At 41.4% G+C, this 14,923-nt stretch overlaps 1 protein-coding gene across 14 annotated transcripts in view; it reads right to left on the bottom strand.

Moving 5' to 3' along the window:
• CaMKII (Calcium/calmodulin-dependent protein kinase II) overlaps positions 1–14,923 on the bottom strand; it is a 289,855-nt gene that overhangs the window by 27,533 nt on the left and 247,399 nt on the right. For 6 of the 14 annotated variants that reach the window (XM_050194726.3, XM_050194728.3, XM_050194722.3 and 3 more), the window contains 5 exons: positions 14,575–14,628; positions 2,125–2,256; positions 1,887–1,955; positions 1,223–1,255; positions 850–925 (listed from right to left, as the gene is read on the bottom strand). In XM_050194726.3, the coding sequence (XP_050050683.1) occupies positions 850–925; positions 1,223–1,255; positions 1,887–1,955; positions 2,125–2,256; positions 14,575–14,628 (364 nt within the window). The remainder of the gene's footprint in view (positions 1–849; positions 926–1,222; positions 1,256–1,886; positions 1,956–2,124; positions 2,257–14,574; positions 14,629–14,923) is intronic. The other 8 variants (XM_050194742.3, XM_050194743.3, XM_050194727.3 and 5 more) reach the window with 7 other exon arrangements.

The raw sequence follows: 14,923 nt of genomic DNA, 5'->3' as shown, positions 1-14,923 counted from the left end.
GCGCTTTCCTTGCCAATAAAACCAGTTGTTAGTCAACGCTTGTGTGTACGTGTCTCCCTTCTTGTGGTTGTCTGTTTGTGCTGTTACCCATATGTTTCAAGGCTTAAAACAACTGAAGTAAGCAAAGAATGCTATTTGCATTCATATCAGAAATCAAAGAAGGGGTTGAACATCGCATGCTATTCCATGAAAAGATCTGTGTGCCTTGGACATACCTATGAGCAGACATTATCTGTAAAGGCTTTATGTCACAACACATTGTTTGATTACCCAGAACAGAGTTGAGCTGACTCACACTACATAGTCAAATTAGACCATACTACCCAGCTCATCATATGAAAAAACTCTGGCATTGAGCCAAATAATGCTTTGCATAACAAAAGGGCAAATGGCAATGCAAGGCTGTAATTTGCCCATAAGTGTTTACTAGTACTCCTTTTCATTCACTAAACTTTTTTTTTATTGTTATAACATGTATATATGTACTTCTTATTTGACGTTTAATAAAAAAACCTGCTTATGTTTTTGATAAGTGCCCAAACATGTGTGGCTGAGGTATTTAAAGGCACAAACTAGTTAGAACCAACCAGCCTATTTTGATTAGAAGCCGTTTACAGAATACATTGTGTAGCTAGCATAAACTAGTGCTATCATACAAATCTTCCAATGATAGTGCATAAAACACATACAAGAACTGGATACAATATCCACTGCAGTACTGTTTAATTATAGCAAATTCATTTTTAAAAGTATCTCCTAATTTAAATTTGACTAATGCATACTTTAAACTTGTGGGTACTGAATTCTAAGAAAGGTAGCATAAATAGAGCAAGAGGAAGCCATACTCACGTGTAAGTTTCGTAGTCTCCGCTATTGATGGATTCAATGAGTTGTTCAGTGAGCTTCACAATCTCTTGCTTGCGAGCTGCAAAGTGTTGGTCAAAAACTTGCTTCTTCAAACGCGAGAAATGGAGAACATCTCACACTCGAAACCCAATGCAGAATTCATATCAGTTTTGACAATTGCTACTCAGCATTGCAGCAGATGTAAAAATGCTCAAGCTTGTTGAAGACAAAGTGACTAAGTTACTCAAGACAAACTTCACTAATGCTTCTTATGGAATAACTTTAGCATTACAAGCATATTTGTGCACATAAAAAGTAATTAAGATACCAAGTGGTATGGTTCTGCAGAGCAAAATTGCATGTGAAGAATACTCACGATCAAGGGCAGAACCATTATTGTTCCTTATGGCTGACACCATAGAAAAAAAAAAAGAACAAAGACAGTTTAGAGTGTCATTAGGGAATTACCGCCAAACCAAGGACAGCAAACAGGCAATGGCTTCTTCTGAGGAAAGGTTAGAAAGATTAAAGGTAAGAAGAAAATTTGTGACCAGATGCAGCCAAAAAGCACTTCAAACCAATGAGCCTAAAGATGGTTAGCTCATAAAATTTTTCTCTAAGGCAACATGGTCAAAGCACTAATACTAAGTCCCTATGGCACACACTCCATGCAAAGTCTATACTAGTCACACCACAAAGCTGTCTATGCACAGTGACACTACACATACTCACAATACAAGCTCAGCGCAAGGGCATAGACAGAAGCAACAGCATATGGCCAACATTCACTCAAGCAAACAGTGAAACTTCCTCAGAAACACACAGGTGTACTGTGGAAGGCTTTATGGTTTATAGCAAACCTCATTTTTTTTAAGCTTATATGAACAGAAGGGGAAAAAAAAACGCTCTGCCATGTTAAATACTTGTGTTCGACACTAAGCATGAGCTTCATATCAGCCGCTGTTTTCACTGACGAAGCATTAGATGCCCCTTACTCTTACAGCTGCCACAGTTTCAAAGAAATACGGTTTGAGACCCACCACATTTGACACCTTGGAAATTTCCACTGCAGAGTAACGTTTGTGCGTTTCCTGATCCCATGTCTCCATCTGCCCGTGCACACATGCAAAATAAAGAACCATGCAAGGAGAAGGTGTGCTACCAGTTCAGATTAGTCACAAAGGGTGCCAGTGCTATTTAAGCATGGAAGACAAGTAAACAACATTCTAGCACTTGTCATTTGCATGAAGAGATTTATGATAAAGACCAAGGTCTCACCTGAAGCACTTAGAAAGGTGATAGTGGGCACACTGCATGTGGGGGAGGCTACTGCACTAGCTAAGTTTGCTACTTGTGCAATATCTTGCGTGCTTTTGGGGTTCCCCTTGCTATCGAAGCATGGCGATTTAACTTTTTTTTTTGGAAAAAAAGAGAACAAAAGGACACAGGCAAAAGAGTAAGCCATAGCAAGAGTGCACTGATATGCCTTTCACTGTATCTGGCATGGAAGGTGCATGACACTACATTCAATAAAATCAAAATAAAAAAAGAAAGTGCAATCTTAAACTAATCTTAGACTTCACTTGAATGAGTTAAGAGCTATAAATGGAGAAGTTCACTACATTGGATCATGCATTAAGGTGCTTAACACATCACGAGTACAGGTTTGTCTAAAGAAATTATTTTTAGTGTAAACAGCCACAAAGAAAACACTAGCTCACACCTTTCTCTAAGCTCTGCCCATGCATGTGCAAATTTTATCTCCGTAAGTTGCTAAAATATTGACTACACCAACCGCAAGTGCTACTGAACTAAATAATTAGTTCCACTTGAGTGTTTAAATATTTTGAATACTCATTTCAATTATGTTCATCATGCAAAACAAACCTATACATTAAGTCTTGTGAAGCACCAGTAAATCCAACTTCATCTATAATAAATGTGACTCTCGAAAAAATTCAGCTAATCATCATACAAGTGAAGTTTGTTCTAGACAGATTTGCTCATGAGGATTTGCACTGCAATCGTCTTTTTTATAGAAGCTGTCATGCTTTCCAAGTCAGGTACATTTTCCAGGCATTTGAAGTCAGTGATAAAACAAACAATAAGCAAATGCCAGCAGATGACAAAACATAAAAGCTAAAGCAGGCAGAGAAATTAGAGTAACAGTGCAGTGCGGGACATTGTTCCAATAGCAGATGATGAGGAAAAGTGACATTCGTAACTTGGCTTCAGATTTTCCAGCATTCCTTCTATATAAAAAATATTATAGGCAGACCTTTTCTTATGCTTATTTAATTTTCAAAAGTAGATGTGCTTTGGTGAGCTATGTGAAAATACGAAAAAGCCATTGTTACTAGTGAGCCATCAAGTAGTGGTTCAAAAGACCAACAGGCATTGGCAAGAAGAAGTGAAGCATTTTTGTTAAATGACAGAAGGCTAACATACATTCTCACCCTCAGTTTATTCGTATGACTGACATTATCTCTTGAGCATACTATGTTTAATGGTGATTTCCATGATAAGGGATAACAGAGCTATGAACTGGATACGAGGCCCCACAAGAGGATGCCTTGAAACAGGCAGCAATGACATGCTTTTCAGTCTGTCCCAGCATGTGCACCTTTACAAAAGGATGTAGAAGAAAATGACGCACAGTCTTTGTCGAAAGCTTTGAAGCCACTGAAAATGCTACCAGACCTGTCACTGAACCGCATACTGGAATCTCAGCATATCTTCCATTATTTTACCACCTATGTGTGATTACAATGTGGGTCACATAGGTGGGTCACAGTGGTTATTCCCATTATGCAATTGTGCTTGTCTTTCCTGTGGTGTGCAAGCAACATCTTTGCAAAAGATCAATGGATGGGGAAAAAAGTCTTGCTGCTTCTGATTGTGTGAGTTAGGGCAGCATCTCTCTGGAGCTAAAAAAATGCTAGAAGGAGCATAACTAACCAAGTAGGCTATGACATACTTGAGAATTGTGACAAGTTATCCATCGGTGGGTCATCTGAACCACCTTTACATGTGACCCAGTGGTGTGACATGTGGCACATAGGAATTGGGATTCAAGAATTGCTGCCGTAACTGTGTTAAACCACTCTCCTGCCTAAATTCACAGAGGCAGCAGTATTAACCCTCCCAAACTTTATAATGCACAGGGGGCCATAAGAGCCCTCGCCAGCAACAGATACTGTCACTTGTGCAGTGGCTTCAAAACATTTGATACAGAATGCACAGGTTCCCGGTGGGGCACACATCATCAAGCGGTGGCTATAAGTGCACTGCTTCTATACCACTCATATATTAGAACATCCAACACGTTTCACAGTTGTCATTATTTTGTGTGCCTCCCCCATGCATGACAGCCTTGTGTTATGCCTTTGGGTAATTGATAGAAAAAAGTGGAGAGCGGGAAGAAGTAATTTTTAACCACTCAATGAAATTTTTTACTAATAGAAGCTTTTTGCTGGTTTGTAGTTACGACTGGAAAGTCTGAAGCACATTGATAACTTTGCTGTGTGGCAAAGCAGGCCACCTTCATCAGTGCGGACAAAACAGGCTGCTATCATGTTACATCACAGGTGATCAACAAAGCAAGTTTTATCACTACTTTCAAGGTCTAACAAGAAAAGTGGGCATAGCAAGCAAAAATTTTTTTACACACATGCTTTCGAACCCTACAGTATGCACCTAAGAACCACATGCAAAATGCAGAAAATTTAATACAAGAAAACAATGCACAGCCAGCAGTAAATCAACCCTATAATACTGTCTCAAGAATCAGGCATAGGCTACAGTTAATCTCTTGACGGGCAGCTGTGTTATCTTTTATTTAATCACTTGTGAGGGCATAGCTCATGCTCTACAAACAATTGACAGTTTGCAAAATTTTGTAAGTTTGCTTCTCTGAAAGATTTAATTAACTCCAACCCAAAAGTCTCATTACCACCCATAAGACTGAACATTAGAAGGAAGGGGGAAAATAAAGAGGTTGGTAGAAGTGCACCGACCAGACTAATTACTGATGGTTTTGAGCATCATATGGTAAGGAAGTGCTTCATTTACTTAAATTGTTCCCAAAGTAGAAAGGAGAAAGCAAAGAGCAAAGATTATCTTTATTTTACCCCAACCAGGAAGCGGTACTAACAGCAGCTTCAGAAGGGTACGAAAAGCACTTTTCTCGCTCAAGAGTGCCATTCCTGCCTGTGGCCTCCAAGACACCTGGTGACCATTCAGAGTTGGTACGAGAAGGGGAGCATTTTAATTCTTTCCCCACCCAAAACAAATGTGTTATCTTTCTAGAGGCTGCAGATTTTATTACTTTAACGATGTTAGCTGATTGGCAGTACCAGTAAGTCCAATTGTAGCTGAATTCGTCTTTTGTTTTGGTTTAATGCAATGCAGAAGTGATAAATCTAAAAATCATTTAACATTATTTGTGAAATTTAGGATAAAGTACTAAAATACAAAGATACAATAATCCCTTAGAAATCTGAAATCTGCCGAAAGATCATAATATGTGCAAGGTTTCAACTTTTGCAAATTATTACCCCCTAAAATTTTTGTCACTTTTGCTTGTCAATTAAGTTTATCATTGTTAGAAAACCTGTCATAAAACTTGACCTATCTGTTTTAAAACACTGGCACTACTTTGGTGAGCCAAATTATGCTGGCATATCTAGCCTATGAGTGCTAATGTTCGTATTCTGTGACGCAGTGATTACATACGGCAAGGATCAAATGATTTTTTTTTTTTAACTGGTTGGTTCCTATAAGAGGGACTAATCGGTCCCGATGGTGTTAAAGAATGAAATGGTCTAATTGAAAATTCCAATGTTATTTTTCTTCTTATTTTTTAACCCGGTATGTTAACGTCTGCTACATGTATTCATTAGGTGCTGAAGGGATTACTGCAAGGGCTAGTAGTAAAATTGTCAGTTTTCATTTCTGCTTAAAGATGCCTTGCAGTTGCTGCCACGTTGCATCATGGTTGCTACACTTGCTGCATTCATTGTTTGCGTACTGTGCCTTGGTAAGATTAAGTTATAATGTTTTTGGGCCTGAGTGAAGGTGCAGACTCGAAATGCTCACATGTGTCACTTTTTATGCCGAATTGGGCATGCTACTAGACCTCGGTACTCTTCCAGTCATATGGATAATTTTCATCACCTTTTTCCTGCATGCACACAATATCATGCTGCAAAGCAGAATAATGTGAATTACATCACGGAATTTGACTGTCAGCCACTAGCGCTATTGGTAAGCAATCTAATGATTAACTGAAGCACCACAAAGAAGCAGATTGGTGTTCCTTTCAATCTTTTTAGAAAATAGCTAAATAATGCTGTGCTTCCCAATGCTTGTCATTCTTGATACACTGAAACTCTTCAGCACAAATTATTTTGCTTGCTTTTTCTATTACCTAGCACCCAATACTGCAAGAAAAAGTCACACTACAGCATTCATTATTGTTTCATTGCTTGCTCTTCAGCAAACACTACCGTCCCTTGTAATGAGGTGAATTGTCTCGATGACTACACTAGTGCATATGCCTCACCATGAGAGTTGTGAATGATTTATTTCACTGCACAATGTATCTTCAAGTAACATTGTGAGAATATGTAACAACTTGCATATTTCTGCTTTTGCATTATTGCATTTTGTGCAATGCATATGCATTGCACAAAATGCTATAGGTGCATATGGAAACTTTATAAGTTAAGCAAGCTTTGCAACATTTCTTGTCGATTCAGCATGTGCAATGTGCTGCGTCTCTTTTGCTTTTTTTTGTTGTGCTTCACAATGATGGGACAGCATGCACCTTAATTCAACAAAGAGAAGAAAAGATCATGAAGGCCTGGAATGCAAAAGAAAGGGGGGGAACTGACATGTTGCACAGACCCCTTCAAGCAGCGTGAAAAAAGAAAAAAAAAACCAGATTAATCTACAAACATTAACTTTGTGATAAACTCCAGCTATGTTGCTCTGCAAAGTCTTATTGTGCTTCAATCGAATGGTCAAAATAAATAACAAAATCCTTAAACGGCTGCCATGATGTTAGATAATACAACGCTGCATGAAGAAATGGAGCGCTAAGGTGCTCAAGCTAGCGAACCTACCTGCTTTATGAGCGATTTTAACAATTGCTGACATGAATGTTTATCCAAACAGTTTTTCATATTTGAGACATCATGAAGACATGCAAATTCAGTGCATACATCTGTGATTAACTTTGTTTTTGTGGTCCCTTGCATTTTAGTGTCCATCATCAATACTTTGCAAATGAAAGGCACAGCTGCAAGCAGAGTATCAAACTGGAACTGAACCAAAAACAGAAAACCGATAAAGGTTATTTTTGCCCAAAAGGGAACAGAACCAGAAAGTTGAAATTTTTTAAAATTTTTTCCCCTTGCTACGAAACTGGAAAAAAAAAAAAGTTTTCAGTTCGGGCTAGCCACATACTCTTGAGCTCCTCATCCACGCAGTGCCCACACTTGTGGGCCAACCATGTTGTCTCATTTGTAAACAAAAACGAGCTTGCTGTCATATTTATAAGTGGCAGCACTGTTAGTGCGGTTTTCAATGTGTCGAATTGGGAAGCAGGTGTTTTGGTAATACACCCGTAAGAGTTTGAAATTGGTGATCATCAAATAGTTCACCGGTGCCGGTAGACCTTAATTTGTATAATCACTGAAATGAAAAAGCACTTCCTAGTTGGGCAGTTGCTTTTGGTGACACTGGCATGTAAACTGAAGTAGGTGCAATAAAAATGATGTACTGCTTCTCACATATTGCTTCTTTTTTTAGCTATTATATACCCTCAAAAACAGAATGCGTACTTTATTCAGTATTTTCATGCAGCTCCGAAGCACCATTGAGTTTTTCCACAAAGTTTATTTATTCTGTTTTCCAGCAACATTAATAAAAAACAAACCAACTGATACAAACCTATTTAAACCATTATTTTTCGATCTGGAGCTGAAGTGGAAATGAACCACTTTCACTGAACTAGAACAACAAATGTTTGACACTGGCTGCAAATATTCTTCAAGGTGGAATCTATAGACTTTTTACTCCAGGTCTCGCAGCAGAAGACTCTCTCCTTGGTACTTTTTGTCTCATAATCGCTGCAATTTGAAGCTTTTGTTTTTACTTGCATAATTGTAAATGAAATCTGGCCTGCTGTCCAACTCCTCTTTGCACTAGAAATGTATGATGGAAGCTGCATTTTTCATTTGCTTGCTTTGAATGTACGTCACTAACAAACTACTCATCATGCTTCTGATGGGACTGAAGGTGCTTCTATTCTCGCACCTCTTGGAACAGCTAGCCACACTTTTATCGAGAAGTTGTTGCAAAAAAAAAAAAAAAAGGAGGAAGCTCAGAAACCAGGGTTGGTGAATATCACAAATTTGTAGTACGAATTGAATATTAATGCCCTTACGAACACCCTTATCACAAACACAATAAAAGCAAAGTTCACAATTTTAATTAAGACCCTGGCAATGTCAGACTAGTCAGCTCTGCCAATGGAAATTTGCACACTACTCAATGAAGGAATGCAGTCATTCTGCGTTGAACTGTTCCGATTCAGCACTAGAATCACCTTCAGAGACATAGAATTGGGTTGACTTATTTTCATAAAATAAATACAGCAAAAATGTCACGTGTTGATCTGCTGCAACCACCTAAGCCCACTTGCTGCCAACTGTTAAGCTTGAACGTGCTGCCAACTTACAATATATTTAAAATCTTATATGTTGAATCTTGCAACTTATTGGAGACTTGTTCAACGTCTTATATAAAGCCAAAATTATGAACCATGCTCACAGGGTCACTGGAAGTTGGCATTAGAGGTTAACGAAACAGAAAGACAAAAAAAATTATGCAGATCCCACACACTGAGGGAATCGATGTAAGTGAAGCTTCCTGTGCTGTTTGCGTTTATTGACAATATTGGGCAGTAATGGTGGTGGCATACAACAATCGTGAGGTGATGTTAAATGTTACCTTGCACACATCATTTGTGTTTGTCTACGTAACACATAGAACACACAATGAGGTGTGTTCGCTCTAGGTATTCTTGCGTGTGTTCGCTCTAGGTATTCTTGTACGTAGTTTGCGAGAAGGTAAGCACTACCACTGCCTCAAATGGTGCATTGCATCGGGGCTGAAGCGTTGGTTTTCTGGATGGTTGCTTGAATAATGTCGTCTTGACACTGGGGTGTTTTAATGCAGCTTTGGGTCTGCAAGCCCTACATCAGTCGTCGGCCTGATGAACAAACTTGCACGGTGTTTTTCAGAAATAACAGAAATGCGCCACACAATACTTTGAATTTCAGTTTTTCCAGTTTGTCTAGAACTTTAGCCATGTCTAGTAGTAGTGGTTCCTCTATTATGAGACTCCAAATAAGCCATGCTTACAGGCAGCGCCCTTGACCTCTCCTGTGATCCTCTTGTGTATACAAGCTGCCATGAGCCAAGAGTACCAACATTGTTATTCAGCCGTTCCGTGACGCCGTTGGCTTCACCCCTTATCTGTCTCCTCTCTCTACTTCCTCTCTACCATTCTATCTATCTTTTCTCTTGGCTGTTGCGTGTGAGTACACGGGTAAGCAGTGCTGCTTCTTCAATACTTTTGCGGAGGAGTCGCACGTAATTACAGCCATCCAGATGGCATTGTGTTGATGGCCAGGGAGTTCTAAAGGGCATTGTGGCAACAGCCAGGTAGCTCGAGAGGACAATGTGGTGACGCCCAGAGAGTTCTCGTTGGACAGGTCTCATGGACTCCTCGCCTGTGACTCTGCCATGTACATTACAGTACATGTTCCCAACCAACCCCGATGCAGTGTGTCAGAGAGCAGCCGCAGCAAAAGGAGCAGAAAAGTGAAAGGAAGAGGCAAAGAAAGCTTTGTTTTAAATAATTAGCCTGGAAAATGAGGTTCGATTGGAAGAAACTTTCTTGTGCATGACACGTGACAGCAAAGGGTTGAAACAGTTCTAAACAAGAACCAAAAAGAACAACGCACGTCTTGTTCTTACAATTGCCAGGATAACATTCATGAAACCAGATACATAATTTGTGCTGTGGCACAGCAACCCAGCAAGAAGGAAGTTGAGAAGCATGTAAATTACTAACTGCATATGTGAGGTGGGCGATTGGTCTCACTGTTTATGTGAAACATGACAGCTGAACCTTTTATGCTTGTTCATACCTTCATTCAGGTGCAAAAACTACACAATGCAAGTTAATCAGACCATGATATGCAAAAAATTAACAAATAGATGCAATGGCCATGAAGGAGCCGAGAGGCAGGTGCAAGCTAAGGTATATTGAACAAGTCCCCGAGATAAATACTTTAATGCACATCACTTTGTTGCAATTGTTCCAATTACTGGGAGAGTGAAAGGATGACTGAATGTCTGCAGATCTTTAGCTTAGAGTAACAGTTCATGTGTTTATAGTAGTATTTCAATTGAAATTCCTCAGCTGAATAACTGCCAACCATGTGAGCGATTTCTGCAGTTTGAGAAGGTAAAGTTTCCAGGTAACATTGAGCTTAGTGCCACACATTACTACCCCCCCCCCCCTCCTCTGGCTTCTGGATTGGATTGGCGTGGCTCGCTACGTGCTTGCGTGCGTTTTTCAGAGCGCAGATTGGTGTGCGCCTGGTTTTTGCACTAGGCTTTTATACGACCGCTTGTCGCTGCTTTCCTTTCCTCTGGATTGATTCGGCGCAGCTTGGTGCAGGCGCACAGGCTTGGTGTGCGCCTGCTTTTTGCACTGGGCTTTCAACACATCGCTCGCTGCTCGCGCTTATATATAAAGACGAAGTGAACGTCGCTTAGCGCGGAAGTGCTGCGCCGCGAGCGTACCGTCTATGTAAGCACGCAGCAATGCCGGGAAACATGCATACAAAAGCAAAGGGTCAGAAAACAGATTTATTTTCCATTACTTTGTCATGTACCCTCACACTGGGTAGCGCCGAGTGATCGCTTCTAACAAACTCAGAAATGAGTCTTTGCAGTGCGTGTGGCCATTATAATTGACTCCCACCACAGCCATGTGACGTGCGACTCCAGCAGCGGTGCAGTTACCCTGCAGCCGGTGGAGGAGGTGGCGCTTCACTTTCTGCCAATAACGCCCGTGATCGGGTCCACAAAGTTCACGTTGTGGTTTACTGTTTCCCATTGCAGAGGGAGGCTCGCTCCGTTAGCATCCACTAAGTTCGGGATGCAGTTGTATGCGGCCGATCATCACTGTGGATGGCACTGTGGATGGCACTGTGGATGGCCCCGGTTCAACGTTTGCTGCAATAATGGGGCCTAGCGTCGCCGCGTCTTGTCGGTCGACCTTGAATAGTCGGAGCTCCCCGGTGGTCATGCAGATCATACCTGTGTGATGGTCCCATGGTCCCGATTTCATGGTCTACCTATGGTCCACGATCTGCAATGCCATTGTAATTTTGGCGGCTCGGTGGAACGTTGTCGCCCGTCATCAGGCGGCCTCGATTGCATTTTCACTTGCTGTGAAGGAGGCATTCATCAATTGCACAATCCTCCCGAGGCCAACCGAGTGGGGGTCGCGCCAGCAGCTCATCCCACACAACCTCATGGGCATTCACACGAAAAAAAAAATTGGCAGTGGCTTATCTCAGCTATGCCAGGATATACGTAGTGAAAGCTAAGGCCATGGTTATCCTTGGTTAATCTTGATTGCAAGTCCAGGTTAGTCTGGTTGCCTAGCTATGTTGCGGCATTTAGCCAGTCGTTTGGCGCGCTGTTCGTCTGTTTCCTGGGTGATTCGTTTCCTCTTCATCTCATTCCGATGTTGATTCCAGGCCTTTTGTTTATCAAAATTGTCGCCGTCCATACTGCCGCCTCAACTGTGGTTGCGGCACACGCGAGCTTTCCTTTTCAATCCTCCGACATGTTATCAGGCATGCGACTCAGCTGGCGAAGCGAGCGGAGGCGAGCGCAACGACGAGGAACGTGGTGTGACGTCATGTGCTTCCTCGGAGCATGGCCACAGCAAAATCGCAAGTTTGCAGCCAGTAAAGCTTTCGCTTTAAAAATAGAAAGTTATTGGCAGAAAGTGAAGCGCCACCTTCTCCAGCGGCTGCAGGGCAACTGCACCTCTGCTGGAGTCGCACCTCACATGGCTGTGGTGGGAGTTAATTACAATGGCCACACGCGCTGCAAAGATTAATTTCTGCGTTTGTTAGAAGCGATCGCTCGGCGCTACCCAGTGTGAGGGTACATGACAAAGTAATGGAAAATAAAGTGCAGTTTTCTGACCCTTTGCTTTTGTATGAATGTTTCCCAGCATTGCTGCGCGCTTACATAGACGGTACATCCACGGCGCAGCACTTCCGCACTAAGCGACGTTCACTTCGTCTTTATATATAAGCGTGAGCAATGAGCGATATGTTGAAAGCCCAGTGCAAAAAGCAGGCACACACCAAGTCTGTGCGCCTGCACCAAGCCGCGCCGAATCAATCCAGAGGAATGGAAAACAACGACAAGCGATTCAGTTGAATAACTGCCAACCATGTGAAGCGATTTCTGCAGTTTGAGAAGGAAAAGTTTCCAGGTAACACTGAGCTTAGTGCCACACATTACTACCTGGTTTTTGCCTAGTGCAAAAACCAGGCGCGCACCCATCTGCGCTCGTATAACAGCCTAGTGCAGAAACCAGGCGCACACCAATCTGCGCTCGGAAAAGCACGCGCACGCACGTAGCGAGCTGCGCCAATCCAATCCAGAAGCCAAAGGAGGGGGGGAGGGGGGGGGGGAGTAATGTGTGACACTAAGCACAGTGTTACGAAGTTTCCATTCACCCAACTGTAGCATTATGCTTCTTAGGAAACCCACAAGGGTCTTTAGAAAGAAATTTAACAAGCTGGAAAAAATGTATCACAGTTCAGGAATCCAACTCGTGACAATTATCCTAGAGGCCAGTCACTATCTAGTGAGCTAACTGGAAATATAGAAGCTGAAATTTCAAGGATTACATTGAAGCTGGAAATGTTTAATAAAATTTGTTCCACAAAATTGACAAACTGGAGGCATCACAACCTTGTTTTATGTGAACTTTATGCTATTTCTGTCATTCCTTTTGCATTTGTCTACATGTAAAGTTAAATACAAATCTCAAGAATAATCAGCAGCACTTCAAAAGGGTCGGAAAGCACCACTAAAGGCATGAGGGTCAGAATGCACTTCCCTCTAATCTTTTAGAGTATAAATACTAATGAGGCATCTGTAAAGAAACTTGGTAAGATTTCCATCCTGCAGGTCAGCTTACTTCACAGAATTTTGCAGTGTCAACAGATGCATAACTTCAGGGATACTTCAGGATGTCAAGTAGAATACAATTCACTGTTAGTGAAGAACGAAATTTAAAGGTTGCTTTGTAAACGTTTTAAAGCACTTACACCAAAGCATAGTTGGCTGCTATATTACCAGTAATGCTGCTACACAGGATTTACAACTACATTGCATGCTGAAACAAGAGCTAGTTAACTGCATTAGGTGAGAGTACAGGTAAGCAGGAAACATACGTCATATACTTGCACATGACCAAGAACGTGTGCACTCTAGATATTACCACCAGACCTTCATCCAACCTGTATTCAAGCTATTATTTTCCCATTGAAGGGGCACTGCAACACTTTTTAACATGGTAAAAAAACATTCATGATCTGTTGACATTGCTACCATGAACATGTGAACCAAATATCGTTCCACCACATACAGCAGGGAGCCACACAATCCCACATAACAGAATGCTCTCTTCCCCCCCCCCCCCCTCTTCTCTTGCTGCTGTCAGTGACACAAAAGCCAACTTCACACACACATGCATTCCCCTCCAATCTTCTAGGAAACAGTGGTTGGTCGCACCACTTTTTTGTTGCTCTCAGGCACCTTTGTCAGATGCCAATCTTGAAGGTTTACCGTGTGTGCACCGTATAAAGAAAGAAAGGAGCAATAGGTAAGGCATTGCTATCGGCACTGGCCCAGTTGAGAGGAAATGTAGCGTTGAGGGGGAATGAGAGTAAACACTGTGGTCTTTTAAATCTACTTTATTAGTAGGTCCTTCTCAAAAAAATTTCTTCGGGAATATATTAATTAAAAGGCATCACACTTATTCTGTTGTTTTTCAGGTTTGAAAAGGTGTTGCAGGGCCCCTTTATAACTTGAAAAAATGCCACGCTTTTCTTTGGTACCTCATATTACTGAATACAATAAAATGGATGAAATGGTATGGTAAAAACACACTATATCTTCATTTTATGTGCTAAACAATAATGCCATTTTGAACCTACGGCCTTCTTTTTTTAGGTATTCAGCTAAGTCCAGTTGTCAAGAAGCAGCAATTATGTAGAGTGATACAATCAAGGATATCTTGGACACTAAGCAAGCTTCAGTATTTACAACCGTAGGGATGCACACCTTTTATTCCCTGTACAACATGCAGAACCCAGCAGTATTTCGAGCTCCAATGCACCAAACTAGCAACAGTGTACACACCACTAAGCAAAGCACATCACCACATCACAATACACAAACACAACCATGACCTTCAGTGCTGGTTTAGCAAGGTGTTTGCAGCGCACACCAGAAAAACCCAAGCAAGAAGGTAAGCAAGAAAGAGAAAGAAAGGAAGAAGAAAAAAAAGACAGCTTGGTGAGGCCAGTCAAGAAGGTACTCCCTGCCTACCTTGGTCCACCTGAATAACCGTTTTACTTCGTTCAGGTGCAGCGTGGACGTTGTCTAAAAAGAATGGGAGAGAGACAGCGGGAGAAGAAGGAGAACAAAAGAAAGAAACAAAAGACAGGGATGTGTGAGCAGAGGCAAAAACAGACAGCGCAAGTGCTCACCAACCATGCAGTTTAGTGGGCATTAATTTGAAATAGCAAGATAATCCTCAGTCCTGTCTGTTATTTACAGTAACAAACAAGACTAACATGCAATGAGTACCTGTATGAGCATTTCCTGATGGCACTATGACACTAGTAAATATGTTAATGCACCTGAAAAACCTTACATACTTGCCATATGCATCAGA

The sequence above is a fragment of the Dermacentor andersoni genome, chromosome 1 (assembly GCF_023375885.2).
Source record: "Dermacentor andersoni chromosome 1, qqDerAnde1_hic_scaffold, whole genome shotgun sequence".
Classification (NCBI taxonomy): Eukaryota; Metazoa; Arthropoda; class Arachnida; order Ixodida; family Ixodidae; genus Dermacentor; species Dermacentor andersoni.
This window is presented reverse-complemented; position numbering and strand designations above follow the sequence as displayed.